Genomic DNA, 23693 nt, shown 5'->3' on the forward strand with positions numbered 1-23693 from the left:
GAAACAATATGTGAAATTGTTTTTAACCAGAATTTATTTACATTATATACACATTAAAAATATTAACTAACTACATGCTATAGCGTATTCTGGTATTCAGAGATAGACGTAGCAAAGATTGTTACAAGTGACCTAAATTGATTGATCACGATGTGAGCTTTTTTGCAGTCTCTGATATACTGATCACAAGGGCTCGGAAGTTCAGAAAAATCCTCTTTCTTACAAATCCCTGAAAGCGAGGCTTAATGTAATATATGTTCATTTTGGGTTATTGTAGGCCAGAAAATGCTGGATTTTATTTGTCCTTTCTTGCCTTTTTCGGCGTTTTTTTTTGTTTATTAGTCATTTTTAAGCTTTTCATTGGTCTTAACATTTTTTTTCGTTGCACTTCATCTTTCAACAATAAATTTACTGGCCATTAACTCGAATCACCACCACCTCTTAAGAGTCTTCATCCCAGCGAAATTACAATACCGCTAATTTTACAGTAATTATGAGATATCTTCAAATAGATAAAAGATAATTGAAATATGGAACAAGAGCACCCTAGACAATATTATTTTGCGTGAGGTACCGTTATCACAAGTCACCTAGCAGCTTTCCGTTTTCAACTGTTTAGAAACGCGAACCTAAATGCCGATTTTCAAAATGGCTCGAAATCGAAAGCAGATAAGTGAGCCGTAATAACGGTTTCTCATGTAAAATAATATTGTCTAGGGCGCTTTTGTTCCACATTTCGATTATCGTTTAACTATTTGAAGATATCACATAATTACTATAAAATTAGCGGTATTTTAATTTCGCCGGGATGAAGACTCTTAAACATATTTTCTTTAGTAAAGAAAATTCAAAAGCTAATAAGACATTCTTTAACGACTGAACTGATAAGACCAGATCTGCAACAATCACAACGCAGATTAGGAGGCGTAACAATGTCCTCCAGCAAGAGGGGTTAAGGTGGAAGTTTTCTTATTTTAGTTTGCACTTCAGTTTGTAGAAGAAGGACAGACCAGAAGCTTGTATTTCTTGAGCATTATATTCATTAAATATGTAATTCTAATTAGATTGGGTCTTATTTTTTTCCTTTTTTCTAGTTTTTAGGTTCTTTTTTAAAGATATTTTTAGGTCTTTTTATAGGTCCTTCAACTTCCGAGCCCTACTGATCACAAATTACTTGTTGATCCTTTGCGCTTCCGATGTTACTCCTGCTCTTTATAAAACCATACTTTTCTTTGGTAATTGCTTAAGTTTATTTTTCACGTTATTTATATCAAGTTCTCTTGACTTTTCTATTTTCATAATTTTGTCTGTAAGTTGTCTCGAGGTTATGAATAATACATTGCCATTAGGATCTTTGCAGTATTTCTGAATTGGAAATATCACGACCTTCTCAGGAATCGATCTGCAATTATTGAAAAAATTCCAAACAGGCTTAGGCAAAATTGGCTTCACTAGAGGATGAGAAATAATTTCTTCAAAATTGGAAATAAAATCTGCTCGCTTCATCATAGTATGGATGTGACCTACCACCAAAAGCTCTTTTATATCACTTACTGCCAAACCAACCAGAAGATTTAACACTGTTATTGATGCCAGAATTGCAAACAAAAGAATAATTACTCTACTTGTAACGGTTAAGTAATTATCTTCAAACACCTCATTGTAATTATATTCTCCTATTGACATTACGAATGTTTGTACTGCCCATTGCCATGGGTTTCTAAAGGACTTTCCATTATTAAATTGTACGTAGAAACTAAGGGCAAACCCTATGATTAAGCATATGAAAGTTAATAAAGCTTTGACCACATTCTTCAAAACAGTGGAGAACATCAAAGCATAGTAGCCCATCAACTGGAATCTTCCAACTAAGTACATGAATTGTATCCAGGCTACAATTACAGTGAATGATGTTATATGCTTCAAAACTAGGTTCTCATCTTTTGGGTTAAAGAGTGCAATCACAAAAGAAAAGATTGAGCACAAGAAAACTCTCCACGTTTCAAATTGTTTTAAGAAATGACGAGGAAGAGCAAACATTTGACTAAGAACATAGAAAATGTTAGCTAAAGATGACAAATAGAGTATTACACGCATTGTGATTAGTACACACGATGTTAGTGATGAATTCTCAGTTACTGGAGCGGTTGAATTGGTTGTTATATTGTCATATCTCCAATATTCCACTGGAGCGGTTGAATTGGTTGTTGTATTGTCATATCTCCAATATCCCACTGCAGCGGTTGAATTGGTTGTTATATTGTCATAACTCCAATATTCCACTGGAGCGGTTGAATTGGTTGTTATATTGTCATATCTCCAATATCCTAAAGTCACGAAAGAAGTTAAAGAAATTATGAACAGTAAATATTGTACAAACAAAGTATAAAAGAAAACTCTGATCTTTTCCCATTTCAATCGTAGAAACAATTCCATGACAGGGTGTTGCAATAATTCTTTCACTATTTCCTCATCTGAAGAATTGGAAATGGTTTGAAATACTGACATTTGGTTTTCCGGATTCTCTCGAGTCAACAAAGAAAAATGTGTTTCTATTCTAAAATTAAGAACATTTTCACCCGTGCTTCTAATTTGTGAATCAAGTCTTTGTTGTAGAAATTTCTGGGGTTCCGGAATGCACGAGACAATGCAGTCCACAAGAGTTTCACCAAATTGATGGGTGTCTGTGAGGCGACCTCCGTGATCGAGAAGAAGATTCAGACCTTCTACGTTACCATAAATTGCAGTGTAATGGACAGGTGTTGTTCCAGCATCATCTTTATAGTTTATAACATCCTGAATTGTATTTATTTTCCAGTGAAACTTGCTCTGGTCTTCAATAACGTTTTGGCGTGCTAGAAATTTGCGTGTTGTTGTTGATGTTTCCAGAGGTTTTGAGGCACATCTATTCCTGTAAAATATTTGAAAAGCAAAGTTGTAATATCATAATAACGCTAGTTTAAAATATATAATGGAAGGAGATGAATAAATTACTTTTAAGTAGAGTAGTGTGTAAATGGTTCTGTGCCTAACGTTAAATATCAGGGATCTTATGTAGAGTAATTTTGAAATATGATTAAAACCATACTAGGGTTTGACTAACGCTAGATTATCAGAAGTGTATTCAGAATCTCTACTATACTAGTTGACTAAGTTAATCAGATATGACTAATTAATTCTGAGCAGAAGGTACCCTGGTTTAGCCACAATAAACCAACATTATGAAATTACAAAAGCAATTAATTACAATCTTTCTTCCCTTTCACCTAATCGGGTGAATTATTTATGAAGCAGCTATTTAGCCGAATCCTCTATAATAACAGAATTTTTTCTTAAAGTGAACAGTAGGAGATAAGTAGGAAATTTCCAGTTTTCTGAGGGATACATACAACTGATCGATAAATTATCTTCCCTAATGATTACAACACAATCCTTGTATTGTCGCTAATATTAATTGACTTCTACTTATTCCTGCCATAAATACATCCATCACAAATGAATAAGTTAATTATGATCCAATTTCATAACTATTTATAAATTGTTCTGATTCAAACCACAAAGAAAAAAAACATTTCGAATTTTGTATTTCATATATTTTTTATATTTACAAACTACACATGTGCACTTCTAGATTTCCGTAGTTGCCACATTTATTTTTCTCACCCGATGTATTAGGGTTATATTAGTTAATCATACGCAACTTATTGCTGAACTCAAAGCAGATTCTAAATACCAAAAAGTAAACACCCCTTAGTACAAAACTAATACAATACTAACTAATTGTGGAACTAAAACTTGATTAACGAATTTTCTCTGGATACCGCCCCAGAAGTTTTGTAATAAAGGGAAACTGATTATATTCTTTACCAACGAGTATAAGCCTGGAAATATCTTTGGTAACTACAAAATACCCACAGTAAACAATATTTAATACAATCTGTTTGTACCACTATCGTAATTAAACATTCAGTAAAACACCCGATAAATTAAAAGGCCTAATCAATGTAAAATTAAAATACTGCTAATTTTACAGTAATTATCAGATATCTTCAAATAGATAAAAGCTAATCGAAATGTAGAACAAGAGCGCGCTAGACAATATTATTTAGCATAAAATATTGTTATCACGAGTCACCTAGTAGCTTTCCGCTTCCAGACATTTATAAGCGCGAAAATATTGCCGATTTTCTAAATGGCTGGAAATCGAAAGCAGATAAGTGTGTCGTGCTAACGTATCTCATGTATAATAATATTGTCTAACGAGCTTTTGTTCCACTTTTCGATTATTTTTTTGGTATGACACAACTACCGTAAAATTAGCGGTATTTTAATTTCGCCGTGATAGGACCTCTTAAATATAATTAATCACCTGGATTGCATGTTTTATCTTATAGCATTTTCCGCCCATTTGAATTTAATAAATAATACTACATTCTATTATCTCAAAGACTGTAATTATACTGACCTTGTGTCGTAAAACCATGAAACAAAACATAAACCAAAGTAAATTTAAATTTTCTGTATGGACTATAGTCTGTGCTATTAATTTATGAAAACAAAAAAATGCACAAAGTTCAATATAATGTAAACTCAATAAACATCTTATCAGTCATTCGTTTCCCTGTTTCGTTTTCACATTAAAAAATAATTTCTGTCATTGGTTTTAGCTTTCAGGTTAGTTTTTCAAAAGGAAGCAGTGTAGCTTAGAGGATATTAGCATCAAAAATTTAAAAAGAAAAAGAGTTCTATCTCCTGAACTTGACAAATTTATTGTTTCTTAATCAAGTAGAATTCCTGGATGATATTATGATGATCGTCAAAAGTAGAATTAATAATGTTCAAAATATGAGAGATGAGAGACATAACGCGTAATAGAAAAGGCTGTACCAAAATAACTTCTGCAAGAATGAATTTTAGAGTCTGAAAATTTAGACATGTACCACACGTAGGTATCGTATTATTTATTTCATAAGATATCAATATACGCTATTAGAGCTGCAGTATATTGATCGCATTAGTCGCTTACTATTATCTAAGAGCCAAAAGACGTCACATAGGCAAATCTCTCCACGCTAACCACACTGTAACACATAGCTTTGTTTTATTTACTTGCAGTCAGTAAGAAACCATTGACTCTTACATGTCAGTCAACAGATACACAAAAAAAGACAAAGAAAAGAAAAGAAACAAAGAAAGAAAAAAGAAAACGAAAAAATCATTAACAGAGGTTGATTCGTGTATAACCGTCACCAGCATAATTTAAAAAATGAGAAGTGATCTTATTTTTGTAAAGCATTTATATAAAAACAATAAGGTACCTAGCGTACAAATATATTGGTGAACTGATTTTTTTTAGTTTAACATCCCACGAATATACCTTTTAGGCTAAAGAGGACGTACGATTAACGCAAGTGAATGATGTTGAAATTACATTTTTGTGCTCTCCAATGGGATCTGAACCATTGTTACGCTGATCTACGTCTCATATAGACTCACTATTGTATGGGACGCTAAACTGAAATTCTGATCGAAATCAAACGACAAATCGCGGGAAGTAGAGCGCATAAAGAGATCCAGATGAGTCGGACACTCGATGAGAAAGGATATTCAGTTGACCATAGTAACAATGTACAGACGATGATTGATCTATAAGACACATTTAGGTACTGCCAGTATCCGATGATAAAACTTTGGTGTGGGCCAGATGATATTCCATTGTAGTGCAGAAACTGAATACAAATACAGGACATACCATGCGAAACATTTAATATGGTATACAGCACTTTAGTTGATATATATATATATATATATATATATATATATATATATATATATATATATATATATATATATATATATATGTGTGTGTGTGTGTGTGTGTGTGTGTGTGTGTTAGAGTTTCACTGGGAGGCACGCATCCATACGTGAACAGGAAGGTCTAGGAATTACTTCTTCTATTATCTGTAATGAGTATATCAGGAACATTCCTTTACTACTCCGGTTTCAGTGGGAGCTCGTATGGTTCGAATCGCACATTAATTTGTAGGTCCACGACTCATCAATAGTTTCGGCACTAAAAGAGACTCTTAACTCTTAATTCAATCAAACAACTACGTACATTGGATTTTTACTTTGTACGCTGTTGCCACCAGAGGACCTCACAAATCGTCCTAGAGGGTACAAAGCAAAATAAAAGGCAAGGATTTTCTATTAGATCTGTTATCCAGTTGCTGGAGTTATGTTGCAATCCTCATTTTATGTTATTATAGGTTGAAAGACAGCTATACCTAGTTAATAATTAAATTTTATTTCCTCAATTTGTTCTAATTGAATACTTAATTATAAACGTGTTATTAAAATTGACTCGTTAAAATGTACGGCAAGAGTAGAGCAATCAATCAACAACTTGCTCTTATTTTTTCCATAATATTTATTACTATTTAATCTACATTATGCCAATTACAGCATTTACTTTTAGGCATCTGCAGAAACACAGCACGAAACAGAACTGTGCAGGTCTCAATGCTGATAACCAGGGCCCGGATCTTATTGACAATTCAACTTTTTTCTGTTACGCATAAGACAAGGCAAGTTCAAAAAAAAAAAAAAAAAAAAAAAAAAAAAAAAAAACGTTATCCATCAACTCTAGGTTCTAAAAATACATTTTATTAGGATCAAATTTTAGTCACTTTTTGCCGTTTTGAAGTTTCAGGTCATCTTTTAATATTTTAAGGTAACTTTTAGGTCACTTATGGTATTTTTGTTGTTTTTTCTACATAAGGAAATCTTAAAATGAACAGTGTTTACGGATGTGAAAAAGAGAAAGTTAAATTATCTATTTTCATGCTTCCTGACTATTAGGGTGGAAAAACTGGATTCTTAACAAACTAATGAAAACTAAGCTGTAGCTGGTTGACGAATGGTGGGGATTGTTAGATGGCCAAACAGGTAGTTTTGGGTTGTTGACCACAAAGGATGTGATCACGTGAATAACTAAAAATGGATTAGAAAGCGTACACAGATTTTAAATAGGGTTTTATCTATTATTCTCATGAAGTCGACACTTGCGAACTTTTATTGTTTAAGAGTGCTTCCTATTTTCAACTCGGGAGTGAATTGACGCTTTCAGTGCATACAATGCCGTACAATGCACTGATCAGTAGACATAAACGATCAATGGACTGCAACTAACTGAAACAAAACTTTCTGAATATGACTGAGAAATGTTAATTAAAATCCAATGAATATTTAAAAAAAATGTCAATGTTCAACGAAATAAACGTTTAAGAAAACGCAAGTCTTAAGGCCAATTTTTGTGAATTTTAGGGTCATTTTACAGAAATTTTAGTGTCATTTTATAGATCACATTTTAGAAAATTTTAGGTCAACAAGATCCGGGCCCTGCTGATAACAATCCTAATGTAATGTTTTCAATTGCGTTGATAAAACAATACATCCTTGCCGCAGTTATACAATAAACGGAATACTAAGCACGCACTGGTTTCATTTCATGAAGTAACTTCTGCTCTAAAATTGATGCAATTATATCTCACCCGGACAGAACAGGAGCTAATTAAAGCAGAATTGTGATGATTTAGGTACATTCTTTGATGACCTCACCATATTAAGACAAATTGACGAGGACAACTCTAATCCAATCATAATACGAGAGTGGTTTCATAATTAATTTAGTTTGATGTTAAAGAAAACAATTTGAATTTTGTAACGCACTTAATTTTTGATATAATTCCCTTGTCCAGATTCGCGATTCCTTCCCGGAAATGAGGTTCTTGGACACCTTCAAAATAATCGTTTATTTCCTGTATGGACTTATTTGACTCAAATTTTCATCCTGTCAGGATAATTTTGAGTTTCGGGAGTAGATAGTAGACCGAAGGTGCTATATTTGGTGAATAGGCATAATCAAATATAAGTTCAAATACTTTCAAAATGTCGGCAGATATTCACACTCGAATTCGCCTCTTGTCTGGAGTGAGTAAACACGGCATGTACAATTCATGATACAAAATGAAGTGAACACACTCAATTGTGATGCTTGTTGCTTCTGCTAACTTACACATTTTCTCATCTGTCGGCCCAAACTAAATCAAGGACTTTATCAATCATTTCGGGTGTCAGCTGATTTCGAGCCTCCAGAACGTGGTTCATCTTTAATGCTTGTTTTGCAACGCATAAATTTATTTACCAAAAGTAGAATAGATTCATAGGATGAACATGAGTGACTTCATGCAGGTAAATTCATCTCATGAATTTCCTTCTCTCTTTTCTCTTCCAGACAAAGGAATTGAATCACACCACGAATTTCAATTTCGTCCATTACTTTAAGCGCATCTGTTTAAGCAACTGTCAAACAACAAATGACTTGAGAACACAGATTGTCCATTCATAGATAAGAAACCTTATGAATACATTTACAAATGATGTCAGTGCCATCTATTAGTATGCGAACCAAGTTACTTATAGAACCGCCCTCGTATAGCATATAATTATCACAAGAGTCACTTATCCTGTGTGTTTGAGTAAGTATGTCAATTTACACGAAAAATTGCTTTCTATCTCTTTTTTAAACTTCCAAACTACGCACTGCATAATTACCGAATAATTGACGTACAAATCCAACTATTTAGTCATAACCTACCTTGCTTGATCTTGTTTCTCATTCCTTTTTTCCGACATTTCTTGGTATCTGAAAATAAATACAAAGAAAACTGTTCAAAACATATTTATGTTTTGTCTTGAATTTGTTATATATATATATATATATATATATATATATATATATATATATATATATATATATATATATATATATATATATATATATATATATATATATGTTTGCTTTTAAATATTTGTAGGAAAATAAAAATGAATACACAGAAAAAATTTACGTAGAAGCGCTGCACTCGTGTTAGTTATGCCAGCTATACACTATAGGATAGATCCTAGGAAGTCTCTTATTCTTTTCCTAGAGTCAAATTCTCAACGTGTATGGTATCAGATCGGATGTTATTTCCTATTTTCCAAACGTTCCTATGAGACTTCTTTTGTTTAGAGCGCGCTCTATTTCGGAAAGAAATTTAGCAAGATTTCGTTTTAAGCGTCATCAGGTGAGAAAAGTGAAAATAGATTTGTTTTCTACCCGCCAGCCTATGTGGATGATAGAGGAAAAATACTAGATAAAATGAAGAGGTGCAGGGATTGATGAGGTACGTTTTGCTAATTTATCTTCTCATTTTTATGGTTTTCTTGGAGGTGTATAATATATCAATATCGCACCTGGTATCAATATCAGTAGAGTGTGCTGTGTAGTTACGTGTATGGCACAAAATGGTAGGATTTACTACAAGATATGTCGCAACACTTTTCCTCAGATAAATCCTAAGATATTTTCTTGGATTTATCTCATAGTATATAACAGGCCTTATTGGTAGTGAACTATACATACGATGACCAACAGTTGTAGACAGTTAAATATACAGGTGTCAACCGTCGAAACTGAGAGCTCGTAAAAGAAACTGCATATAAGCCAAAGAACTGGTCTAGTGTTTCTCTCACAACGAAGCATCAATGATTTTCATGGGCGTTACAGCATGGCAAGATGGCACAGGCGAACACGCTAAAGGAAGATCTTAATACTAGCGGGTATTTTTCTTTAAAATAGACTGAAAACAGGAAATTCTAATATTATGAATTGTTCTAACACATTTTTTCATTCTTTAATTTTTTATTCCATTACACACTTTCCCTTTCAGGCACACATAAAAGCAATCACTTTTACATCTAGAGTTTGAAGTAATTTCTACCTATCTAAACAAGTGTAGCCACAAACCTATGGAAGAATGTAGGAACTGAATTAATGTAGGAAAGCTCAATCGGAAAGAAGAAGAAACTGGAATCGTGGATTTTTACTGTAGATAAATTGATCTTTCTGCATTGCTACATCTTCTACTTGGCACACATGGGAAGGAATTGTAGGTTTCGAAAAAAAAAAACATTGGGAAGTATTCTTTTGGTGATTTTGTTGAATACTTACAAGCGTTGCTGCTGTTATAATTACCAGAAGAAATATCCATTTTACTTGGCAAGAAATTTTGCATGTAATCCGGAAATTCCATGGCTTCCGAGGGAAAATTTGCTATTGTGAAACTGATTTAACAGAGTTACAGCAAGAGAGTATCCAATGCACACAGGACAATGTACGGTCATCTGCTGAATCATGAGGAATATTGTACGTGAAGTCTCGAAGACATCATCAGTGTATAACCACTACCTAAACCAAACTTTTTTATTACAGAGTATTGCAATTAAATTATTTGAATAAACATAAACGAATGGTTAGGCTAAGTAAAATGAAACTATTAATAAACTTATAAACAGTGAAATATCAAGAGCTCGTGAAAATATTAGTTGTTTACTAAGATTGGAGTGGACATCTCTTACAGCACCAAGTCTATATAAAGTGGAAGGAAGCGAGGAAGGTGGAAGCAAAGCGAAGCGTTCAAATTTCAGGGCTCTTTGACCAATAATCGAAACCGGTACCCCTTGCACCAAAGAGCCCTGAGGGCACCCCGGTACCCCGTGCTTCTGATTGTATCATATCCCACCATTTCAACCACCAATGAGAAGAGTCCAATCACAGACACCTGAAGCATATACTCCACGCATTCTATTGCCCCATCATACTCGCCTGAAGATGACGACAATGTCAGCCCTCGAAACGTTGCAAGATACAACAGTATTTACCTGGCTGCTAACCCGAAAAGATGTGTTCGCAATACGTTGCTAGGAAAGCTTCAATGGATATTAATGAGTTTTCTTTTCTCATTTGTGAGTTCAAGTGTGTACACTTAAGCTTTCATTCTCAGCACCATAGATTTGCTGGAAACCTGTTAACGACAGTGTGATTACGTTGTATGTAACGGCAGGTATTTAAAGGGTTGTTCTCTGTGACCGGGTAACAGAAGAAAGAGCAAAGCCAGAGCACGTGAACAGAGGGTAACATCAAGGATCGTGATCTACATCATGTTGCTAAATATCTCTGGATATCAACCAGGAATGCAGACTCTATATTAAAATAACTACATTTCTTATTCGGTCGTTGCTCATTCCTATGATGGGAATAAATGTGTATAATTATTTTTGTTAATCATTATTTTTCTTGTTAATTTGCAAGGCACGTGACTTGGTGACTACATTACAGCCTGCCTCTGATTGGGTAACAGTTTTCGAATTCCATTCCTGGTGGTTATGCATCTAAAATGAAATGAAATGAAATCTTTCTGTTTAACGTCCTACGCTTATGCCCTTTAGGGTAATGGAGAGGATTATTGATTCAAGTGACTGAGGATAGAGGATTGGTGAAATAAGAATGAGGAAGGAAATGGATGTACACCGAGAAAACCTTCAGACACAATGTTCTCTACTTCAAACTTACTGGCTGAGGATCGAACCAAGGACCTCTCGCACCTGAGGTAAACGCTCTACTACTGAGCCACCATGTTGTTTTTAGTTAATATACTTACTGTACACAAATAGTACATAGTAACTTTCGCTTATTACAAGAAACGTTTTACTTTCTGAATGTATCTCATACAAAACAAGTAAATAGAATGTTGTCAGTTTGTATGCAGAATTTATTATGCAAGATTTATGATCCTTTAGTACTATTCGTTAGGAAAAATATCACACTATTCTCAAAGCTACGTAATGAAATACCGGTATATTCAGTCTAAGTTTTGAAAGCATGTTTCCTAGGCCTTGCACATTCAAATACTGGTAACTTAATGCACATTTCTCCTTTTCAACAGTAGTTAAGTCCTTAAATATTCATTTCCTTAGCTCAATATTTCATTTCCCTATGACAGTGGCTACGTTGTTCAATGGTAAACATTTTCATCAGTACCATGTGTTCAAAAAGTATCTTCTGTAATGTTTATACCACATGCTTCTACGGTACTTATAATAAACTATACAATGTATTATACATATACGTATTCTTACTTTTCCAGTAGTTTCTGAAGAATGGAGGTTCCGTTGTGTTCGTAAGCAGCTGCATAGTGGAAAATATTTTGACGACAGTGTGTTTGATGAGTGATGTCAGCACCATTTATAATCAAAAAGTCTATGGCATCAGCAGTGGAAGCTTCGTAGATCGCAAAATAAAGAGGTGTTTCTCCTATGACATTCTCGGCGTTTACGTTGGCTCCGTGGTCTAACAACAATCCAAGGATCTTCTTATGGCTGGAAAAGAAGTCAATCGTCAAATGTTTAGACTGGAAACTGTAAAGTGTACAGAGATCAAAGAAACTAATATTAATTAATTAGAGTCTAGCTCACTACAGGAGTCTCTGTCGTAATACTAAAATCATATTTAATTCATTAGGTTCCCCGTGGGAACACCTCTTCCACCTTCGCATCCTCGTTTCCTCGGACAACGGACATCGTCTATAATCTTGGCATCTCTCAGAAACTACAACTTTAAAATTAATCATTTCCAACTGAATAAATATGACATAACAGGATACTATTCCTTTTTTGATTAAATCTCTAGGAGAAGACAAGGAGTTGATAACCTGACGTTGATAAAAGACAGCTGTAATAGGCAACCAAGAACGTAACATCGAGTGTGTAGCCGATGGTTTTTAACGGATATTACTCATGAATCGATAACTACTCATACACTGCCAATACAGGCTTGTTCAATTCTATTGCATCTCCTCCCATCCATTTCCCATTATATGCCTTTTTCTTTTTTCTCACATTGTAAAACCATGCTAGTACGTCATACATCGGTCAGTTGGAAATAATTGCTTTAAAATCCTAGGCGTTCATTTGTGATGCTATGTTCCTCCCTATCGTTTAAATACATCTGGAAACCTTAGACGACCGATTGATTTTTGACTGCTCATGCTACATTTTTCTATGACGGGATCAACTACTTACAGTTATCAACGGCAGCTAACAATAGTATGCGAAACAAAGAACAGATAGTAGAATCAAACACAGTTCTCTCTTGCTAGTAGGTACTTCAGGGATAAAAATCGAATAGTTGTGAACGAAACGAAACGTTTTAAGTTCTCATAAGGTTCACATACACACATCACCATGAATTTCAAGGAAATACCTCAAGTTGTAAACACGTCAGATTTCTGGCTTAGTAACGTTCAATGACAGCCTAAACGCCAACATGTAGTTGGTGGTATGTTGGGGCAAACTCGCTACTACGCATGGAACAGTAAAACGGAAGTGTGCAGTAATCTAAGCATGGAGGAACTCTCTGCTGATTCCCCAATAGGTTAGTTGTTAGTGGTTGATTAAGTGGTGAGTGTGACGATAGTGTCATTTCTCTTGAGTGTGTCGTGAAGGGCAGTGCTCATGGAGATGACGGCCTACAAACTCATAGCTAAGCCACATTGGCCAACAAGAACAGTGGCCGGAAGAAAATTCGCAATGATTGAATCGCTGAGCACTAGAGCGGATTGTCCTCTGAACCGTCATCCGACAATGGTACAAGTGATGGAAAAACTCAAGACGCACCTCCCACAGCCTGTGTTCAATCACAGTCCTCTGCTGGTTACGAAACATGCAAATACGGAATCGAGTTGTACGAAACCTCTGATAACAGACCATAACGCTTTTGCACGACGCCAATGGTGGCCAGGGTATGCAACAGTGACCACTGATGACTAGAATCGTCTCGTATGGTCGGTTGAGGCAATGTTCTCCTTATTTCAACCACGATCCGTGTTTATGACTCGCAAATGCCCTTAGAGGTATGATTCGCACTGCCTCTACCGAACAGTGATATATGACAGTGACTCTGATATGCTATGGATCGCAGCTTCCTAGCTTTTTGGAGGTCCTGTAACGATCCTTACCGGTCGAGTCACTGATTGTGATTATTTCATCATCTTAGGACATATATTTCCTTTGAACATTGGTGCCATATTCAAGGATAACAATGGATACATGTTTTAAGCTAGAACTGTTGTGTCGTGGTTTGAGGAACATCGGGAAGAAGTATAACATTTCTCTGGCCAACCCAATCTCCGGAACTGAACTTATTTTAACATATGTGGTTCGTTTCTGAGACAAAGACCGTCGCAGATTTTCTCCTCCATCCTCTCTCAGAGAACTGCCTACGTAAAGATGTAGCATTGCATTTGAAACCATTCAGAAGCTCTATGACTCTATTCCACGTCACATCAAAGCTGTTTTGAGGATGAAGGGCACCATATTATTTTGGTAATTGCCACTTTTTTCAAGCATTGCTCTTAAATTGATAAGTATATTTTTCTAAATAGTTTCTAAACACTTATATTTGTAGTTTGATGCGTTGTAATGAATCTGTGTGCACTCCGATGCAACACTTTCTGTCATCCCGTTACGTTAGTCGCTATAGAGACTCGTGAATTTAAATATTGCATTTTTACGTTTCACAGTAATACCGGTAGACTTAAAGAGAGTGTGATGATTAAAATGAATAAAATGTTGGAATAAATGAAGTGCGAAAAAGCCGGAGAAATCCCAGGAAACTTACGCACATGGTTGTTGTCCACCACAAAGCCTATTGGGCATGATGTTACATCGAATCAGAGACCCTACGCCTTAGAGGTGAACGCTGCATCACTAAGCCACCGTGATAGCAACAGCATGTGTTGATATACAACATGTAATGCTAAGATATCAATAGTTTAATAGGAAATAACGAGTAGGTAAAGATTGATTATTGTGTTTCAATCACTCGATCGCTAGCGGTACGAATTATTTCGTCATCACATATAGCCAATCACGTACCTCTGGGTGTAAAGAATACCAAATATATGGTACTCCGTACAATGGTGACGCTAGTTACAGACATTCTTTCTGATATTATAGGAATGAAATTAGGTAATCCAACAGAATCATTACCTATCATGCAACTGCTGATTTAGATCCTATCAGATTAAAACTTTCCCGACAGTATTAAGACCAAAGATATTTGCAAATGCAACCTTTACTATTGTGACATGTCGTTGTCTGATATCACAAACAGAAGAAGACCGATTCTAATGGGTTATTAAGGTACTTCCCCAGAACACTCAAGTTTCTGTACTACTCAAATATGTCTTGAGACAACGGCACAGTATTAAAAATATGTTTGCTGTTCGCCGGTTTAACAGATGCAGATACAACAATTATCAAGCTTCTTAGAAACTGAAGAACTTTTTCATTTCTAACAGACATGTTTTAACCGAAACCAGGGTGTAAATAAATGGGATATTTGACAAGGTTTCTCCCCTTCACGTATAGCTATAAAATTGTAAGTTTCCTTCTTTTAGCTTGTGGGTATAAAATTGTAAATTTTAACGACATGCCATTGATTGAAACTAAGAAATCGGTGACTAACACGCACATTTCTGTAGGTATCTAAGGATGCACCAGCAAACACCATTTTTATTTTATGTGTTGTCTGTAAAGTTTATGATAATTGCACTGTTCCACTTCAACTTGCCTATCTTCGCGAAGGAAGATTAGATTATACTATAATGCTGTATAATTATGATCAAGTAAGTGTAATACTGGGTGATTCACTCATGAAACAGCTAACAGGAATATCACAGCTAACCCAATCCATCTGCCTCTGGCTCTTACCAGAAGGTTTGCCGTTTCTTTTAATTAATCAGCCAGCTTTTCAGTCACCCTTTAATACTTACTTTTCTGATGATTTACCTTCACCGGACGAGGCAAGGTGTAGTGGTGTACATCGGTCTACATCAACAGCATTGGGATCAGCATTTTTTTGAAGAAGGAACTCGACGCATTCTGCATTGCCTGCAGCTGCCACCTCGTGCAATGGAGTTCGTCCAACGTCAGTTATAGGCTAAAAATGGATAGACACCAGTTATTTAAAAATAATTGTATTTTAATATTAGTATCTGATTACCTATAATAACGCAATAATTGGTTGTATGTTAGCACTATCTAAGTATTACAAATTCGTTCCTGTTAGAAATACGTTAGTTGTCTTGAGAGCCTAAGGATTAACATTCCACTGTTGAACCAAACAGTAAAGCACTCAGAGGCATACTATTTTACAGAAAACTGTAGATAAAAGTAATATTTAAAACCAATCGTTGAGATGTATTTCGAAGCATCTGTACGAGTGCACACTAGTAAGTCCGTTGAATTGGACTGGTATGCATATTCTTTCTTAAAAAAAAGGCAGTTATGTATGTACTACGACGTTACGATGTCATAACACTACATCACGGTTTAGTAGTCTTCATGTCATTTGTGATGCTTCGATCGCTGCGCACAGCTGTTACAGTGTATTGAATTATCTAATACTATTGTGGTAGAATTACGTTCAAGAAACACAATCCCTCAAGGTTCTTGCTTATTAAGTAGAAACTACCAATCTCTGATAGATATTTGAATTGCATATATTTTAATCACGTTAAACCCTAGCCACAGGAACTAAGTACACAGTTCTGATTGGTTGGAGTTAACTGGTTCTCGCTATGTAGCATACATATAGCAAAAATCAAATTCCAGATGCTGTAGGTCCTCTTAATCGAGCATGCTAACTAGCGGACTAGTAATGAAAATCGCTTTTGGTGTGGGTTCAAACCCGCCTCAACGAAGTAGGGAAATTTACATTTAAGTTATGCCATCCGGTCGTGACGTAATGTCACGTGGTTTATTAGTCAACTTTGCACACACACAACTTTATTGATTAAAAAGGTATTTGTTTACGTTACGAAACATAGGTGAGCGAGCATTAGCTAGCAAAGGGGGTTAGAAGCCTCGCAGGGCTCGTTTTGTTCTACCTTTGCTCGCATATGTCACATTCGGCTGGTGCAGCTGGGATTAACATGTGTACTACGGGGCCGGGCAAACAGATAACTTCAACCAATCAGAAACGCGTATTTAGTTCCTATGGCTAGGTTCCAGCGCGAAAAATATGTATTTGAATTTATTTCATGGAAGAGAGGGGATGCTTTTGTAGTTCGATTCTCTCCTCTTTCAAGTATGTATCGATGATATGAATTCAATTCTAGCATTTCCTTCCGTTCTAGTAACTATCGCGAGCACTTTTTTTTGCACAGGATCTCGGGTTTGTTTCCTGGTGAAAGAGACTTGAATATATTAACTGGCGGTGGTTTGAATCCCACCTTTAATTATAGATTGATGTCTAACATAGACCCAGTGAAGAAGAAAGACGCTAAACTTTACCAAAAATAAAGTAAAAATATTCCTTGCCAGAATCTCTGAGGAGAAAACCAAGTTATTTGAAAATAGAGTGATTTAAGATAAGTTCGGTGACCCGACAATATTTTAAGAATACCTTTGATTCTTATATACTTTACGTTAAACATGAATCAAATAAATCAAATGCGAAGTACCGCTATCTACATCATGACCATGAATCCCAAAATGTATTACTTTAAACAAAGGCAAGTTTATCAATTTTTCTCCATATCCATATTTCGGAACTTAACCACCCGCTATTTATACCACCTTAACAGGTTTATTTGAGATCTTCATTAGTAATGCTACATATCTTCTCTTTTTTAAACTTTGCTTAGGTAATTATATCTAAATTAGCCACTTTCATTTCTTTAATACCATCTATTCCACTTTCCTTTTGTACTTGACACAGTTTTATAGCTATCAAAATTTTTCTTGTCCTATCAGCAACTATTTTCCTTCCACGTCACATTCTATCAAGCTACGAATTTAATGTAAAGAAAATGTTTCAAGTTTTCTTTGACTGGAACTGCGGATCCAGAAGATTTCTTGGTCCATATTTTAATAATCGTTAACATAAAGTGAATATGCTTGAACATCACAGATATTTTGTTGACACTGGAGTCTCTAAGCAATGCAGTTCTAAATATTTTTTTTTTAAGTTTTGACAGGATAATTACTCTTTCCAATATATTCATCTGCTGAAAATGTTCTTTACTTATTTTGATTTCTTACCAGCATACTCTCAACTAGATTTATCTGAATGCAATTTCTTCAAAACATTATACTAACAACTTCTCTCTGCCTTTAAAAAATTAAATGAGATGTAAATGAATTACAGGAAGCCAACACTGGTTTTAACTAAATACTTATACAGCGTGTAACTTAATTAATGTAACGAACGTCGGGATATGTTTTCTGCGATCGAGATAACCAAAAGAAATCCTATGAGAGTATAGTATATTGAGCATATTGACAGAGTTTACGTTTTCTGACTGCATGGGAACAGTAACATCGAAGTGGAAGATTTCGAAAACCAATACTCTTATAGATGCCGGTCTAGAAGGTCTGGAGATGGCGCTAGTGCTCAATACGGAGTTTCTCTGTTCACACACACACAGTTGACTCTTGTTTAGAAGACGCTACAATAATGGAGCGGAGGGTGGCCATTGTGGTGTGAGTGTTAAATAGGGCAAGGCCAATGCTCGATTAAAACATGGTTCGTTACTCAAACTGCGAACAGACCAACGTACTATTAATGTACGTTTGATCAGATGGCAATGAGCGTGAAGCAGCAGGACTCTATCTGGAGTGTTCTCTTAACAGACGTCAACCATCATATAGGATGTTTGCAGCAATTTATCAGCGAGTATGTGAAACAGGGACCGTACTAGTGCTAGTCAATCATGTTCTGTATGAACACCTGTTATGGACCAAAGTATATTAGAAGCTGTGGACAATAAGTCAGATACGAGTGAGAGGGAACTTAGCCATGAAATGCATGTTAGTTACTTGACTGTGTGGCGTGCGTTACATGAAAATGCCTTTTAGCCATACCACCTACAAAGAGCAAAATGACTGACATAAGAGGATTTCCAACCACATGAAGCATGCTGCCAGTGGTTCATTCAACAGACCACTACCCTTATGCTGTTTTAGGCCACGTCTCCTGGGGATGGCACCGTCAACATACATAACGCATACATATAAGCAGATGCATATTCCTATGGTACGGTTGTTACTCATCATCAACAGTAACTTGTATTCAATGTATGGTGTGGTATTGTCCATGATCAACAGATCGATCCATACATGCTATCCCGAAGGCTGAATAGAGCACAGTATTTGACCTTCCTGCATGATACATTACAAGAAGCATTGGAAAATGTTCCCCTAGCGATTCTCCGCGACATGTGTTACTTGCATGATGGGGCTCCCACGCACTTCAGTGTGAATATCTACAACTTCCCAAGACATTGTATCGGGCGCGAGGACCCAGTTTATTCGCCTGCCAACCCGAATCCACTGATTTTTTTCTGTGGGAACACATCAAGACTGTAGTGTACGATACTCTCGTCAATGGTGTCAACGACTTGGAACCATCGAATCCATAACACCTGTGCAACTGTTTGCCAAGACCTACATATCTTCGAACGGGTTCTCTCATCCATGATCTAACCTTGTCATGCATGCATTCCTGTTGATGGTGGTTACTTTAAGCATCTGCTGTGATGTGCCTTACACACGCACGTTTGTGTCCTTCTGTACGTCGATATCTACCGCTTGAAACTTCCTGTTCCAAGGTTTTCGGCCCTGGCTAGCGTTAATTAGTGGGTCCACGTCTCATATAGCCTTGCTACCGAACGGGACGGTAAATTCAAAATCAACTCAACTGTGATAAATTTCTATATGTTAATAGAAACTTTTTTTGCTTATCTCGGTGTCATGAAGCAATTTCCGGTGTTTGTTACATCAATTAAGTTAGACCCTGCATATATTAAGGTAATATTAACATTTGTACACAACTACATGATGATTCTTTTGGAATATAGTAAACATATAATGTGACGGTGCGCTTTTTCTGATGGTTCGATATGGTAAGAGAGGTTTTGACTGTCGGGAGGTTGAGTGGGTAAGGGTTTTTGCCATTTTGATGATTCGGATAACTTTTCTGCCAAATTGTTCATGAAATGCTGAATCCGTTTTGGGACACTCTTGGTTAAGTAATCTAACCTGTATTTAACGACTACTTAGAGCAGTATGGTTATTATTATACACTCCAATGTCATGACATAAAGCATTGGTAGGACATGTTCCTGACGTATGATATCACCTTGTTTGATATGGGTACATGAATGCGAACATAAAATATAGTGAAAACATCGCAGAAGGCATCATACAGAACCAAAACAAAGAGCTGCCAGTAAAAGTATAAACAATACAAAATGCTTTTCAGTTATTTTTATTATCCTTTGGTTTAATTTCAGTTTCTTAGTTTATTTCAGCCAGATTTTCTACCATAACCCTCACAGGTGAATACGACATTCACACAAGAAATATTATTTTCTTAAAATATGTCATCTGCGTGGAGAGGAGCTCCACTGTTCAATAAATATTAGAAAATAGTGTCAACTAGTAGCTTAGGTTAGATTTCATCATGAGTCAGAACCCACGAGATTGTTGCTCCGGCTGTGAGCTGGAAAACAGCATTTATGCTACATGCCAAACTTTTGCTTCTCCCAATGACATCTACAAAGAATGAACTACAGTTATTACAGTGCAAGACACATATTTAGCGACGTGTCCAATGATTGGGATGCAACAGATTGATAGTGGTTAAATCATGGATGTATATGGGCAAGGTCACCAAGACCATCTCTCTCTCTTTTGCGGCTATATGAACACACAGTAAAATCATTTGACCCACATACATCTACGAACTCGAACCATGGAACCCTAAAGTGAATTAGTTGTGTGACGTAACCAGTCAGGAAGCTTATGGCTGTTTTTCTTTTTGGAAGACGAACTTTGCTTTCTCAATTACTTAGAGATTTTGGAACACATTATCATGACACAGCGAGAGCAAAATAATTTGTTAAATATTATTATCTTCAAATAGATCTGCAATATCCGCTAATGTAAATCACAGAAAGGTTCGGAAAATCACAACAAAAATTTTTGAAGTCTGTGGTATAGTCACTTCGACACATATTAAGTTTGTCGTTTGACATTATTCATTATTTTATAGAAATCTTGTGATTATTACATGTAAAACTATCAGGACACAGAGTCGTAAGTACACCTATATTACACATGGCTTATTTTGTGACAATCCAAGCAGATCATCCTACATTAAAATTATCAATATCTACTTACCTTATTTGCTTTGAATTTATCCGGTAAGAATGACAGAGCATCATTGTTCCTAAATACATCCCAGTCTTCTTGATTATTCAGTTGCCTTTCCCCTGTTTGCTTACTTATTTCAGCCCCATTTTCTACCAGCATCTTCACAAGTTGGTAGGAATTCCGAAAGAAAAATATTGGTGTTTCTCCGAATTTATTGTCTGCATTGACATCAGCTCCATTTTCCAATAAATATTTGATAATCTCTTCATTTCCCACATGTGCTGCTAAGTGGAGAGGTGTATAGTATGCTTCACCGAAACGACAATTAACATCAGCCCCATATATAACTGCTTCTTCTAGATCCTCCTTGTTACTGTCGTTAATGCTTTTCAACAGTTGTAGATGAATTTCTATATAAAGAACGTCCGGAATTACTACTAAGTGTTGTGGTTCATTGGCGCTCGGTAAAGGTCCAAGGTTTGTTGAAGGAACAAGAAGGCTCGTTACTCTGGTGCTAGTTATGTTACCCATAACTAAGAGCTATAGTGAATAGTTCGAGTTGTTTAACTATAGCATTTCTTCATAAGCATGTAAATACCAGGTTCTTTTTCCTTGGTTTAATCTGTGTAAAGATAGAAAATATATTTAAATAATAAAATGGTATAAGGGATAATAAATAATGCCATTACCTCGTATTTATTGACACACACATATATATAGGACAAAAGTTTCTAATGTCAAACACAGAAGGATGTTTCAGGAATTTGTGAGCATCATTTCTACATTTGATATTCTAAGTTAGAATTTAATTAGTTGCTCTACTCCTGACTGAAATTGCAAACTTTTGTTTTCAAATGCATATCTATATATTAAAATGATAGGTTTATATATTTGTGGTCAAGAAAAGTTTATATGTTTGTGACCAATCCTTTAGAGATCTCGGAACCCATAACTGCTAGAGACGTGCCGTTTTCGCTAGTCGGTTTCAAATTTGGTGTACACTTGTCAGTTCTCGTTCAGTTTTTAAAATTGTCTTTATTTTTCTATTCCACATTTTAGGTGTCGTTTTGATCCTATTAATTTCACACTAGCTGAATCTGAGCTCTCTACGTAGCTCATCATTCACGTATGAGCATGGATCTCCTTGTCATTCCTCACAACGTCTATATATACACAACCACAAAGTGGAGACATTTTTTCGATTATTTTTTTCCGATTGGAGTTTATAATTCATGTATGATCAGTGTATTATATTTGCTTGCATTCACTATGATATAAGAAAATACATTACACACACAATTAATCATAATATCAGTGACACATGGTGTTCATTGAGCAAAACCTCCAAACCATACAGATTCATCTTAGGTTGGAGAAACGGTTATTCTTAGCTGTTGTAGCTCTTCACGTTAATAAGACTGTTTTTTGGATTTATGTCTGGAACCCTCCTGTTCTTGTGTTCGTAAAGGGACTCACCCAGATATAGTGAGATGTGGGAAGGAGATTCACGCTCATATTAGAACTGTGCGCTGTGTAAGTACCGCAGGCACAGCAAGTTTCTTTTTAAGTAATTGTGCACTAAATGTAAGATGTTTCCTTTAACACAGTATACGATATTTCTACGCACACTTGACATTTCGTTCTAATTTTCAACTGTCGAAATCGATTGACTATTTAGTTGCTTTTGAATTTGATGTCTTAACACCAACGCTATATAAGGAGCCTGCCTGTAGTTTAATGTGGAATCCAAGCTACATCAGCTAATACCGGGAATCGAACCCTGGTCGAATAGTAAACATACGAGGTGTATTCAAAACAAGATCGAACTTTTAAATATAGGGCCAATGGCTGCAGGTGGTGTGCTCCGAATACGGTGGTCACGTAGCGGTATAACTTCGTAAAATATAGCTTTCATTTGGTTATAGCTTTATTATCTATGCGTTAGCTGTCAACCAAGAACGATTGACTGATGTGCATAAGGTGCTCGTCGGATTGGTGATAAAGCAACAATGAAGCAGTTAGAGGAACAGTGAGTCTCTGTAAAATTATGCGTAGAACTGGCGTAAACTTTCACGGAAACATTCCAAATACAGAAGAATGACTACACGAGCCGAACGCAGTGATATGATTGATTGGTTTAAGCGTTTTGTGGAAAGCAGGAGTTCGATTGTCGAATGTCCAATGACAAGATGACTTTCCACGTCAACAGACGACCAACACTCTGAGATTGTGCACGCTGTATGTAAATTATTTAAAAAAAAATGTGATTGAACTGTTTGTGAATCTACTGAAGACGTTAGTATAAGTGTACAATCTTCCATTGAATTCTGAGTAAATTGCGAATTATATGGCAAAACATTGCACTTTCGTTGTGCTACACGCACCCTATCTCCGGACTTGGCCCTGGCAGGCCCTTTTCTATTTCTCAAACTTAAAACACTTTGAAAGGACGTCGTGTTCAGTACACAAAGGAAATTCAAGAAAATACAACAGCAGTACTGCACGCTATCGAAAAAGTATTTCCAGCAAGAATTCCAAAAATTAAAAAAACAATACCAACGGTGTATTAATAATAGAGGGGGAGTACT

The 23693-nt window shown here is 35.8% G+C and overlaps 1 protein-coding gene across 1 annotated transcript; it reads right to left on the reverse strand.

The window, feature by feature from the left end:
• Positions 1 to 1166: 1166 nt before the first annotated feature.
• Positions 1167 to 21636, reverse strand: LOC145691517 (transient receptor potential cation channel subfamily A member 1 homolog). Its single transcript, XM_081766926.1, has 5 exons — positions 21133 to 21636; positions 15720 to 15886; positions 12025 to 12264; positions 8660 to 8707; positions 1167 to 2911 (listed from the first exon to the last, which is right to left on the reverse strand). The coding sequence occupies exons 1-5, from the start codon at positions 21634 to 21636 to the stop codon at positions 1213 to 1215; spliced, it is 2658 nt and encodes an 885-aa protein (XP_081623052.1). The 3' UTR covers positions 1167 to 1212.
• Between the last annotated feature and the right edge of the window lie 2057 nt (positions 21637 to 23693).

Source organism: Thermobia domestica, chromosome 8 (genome assembly GCF_964235325.1).
Source record: "Thermobia domestica chromosome 8, izTheDome1.hap1.1, whole genome shotgun sequence".
In the NCBI taxonomy this organism is placed as follows: Eukaryota; Metazoa; Arthropoda; class Insecta; order Zygentoma; family Lepismatidae; genus Thermobia; species Thermobia domestica.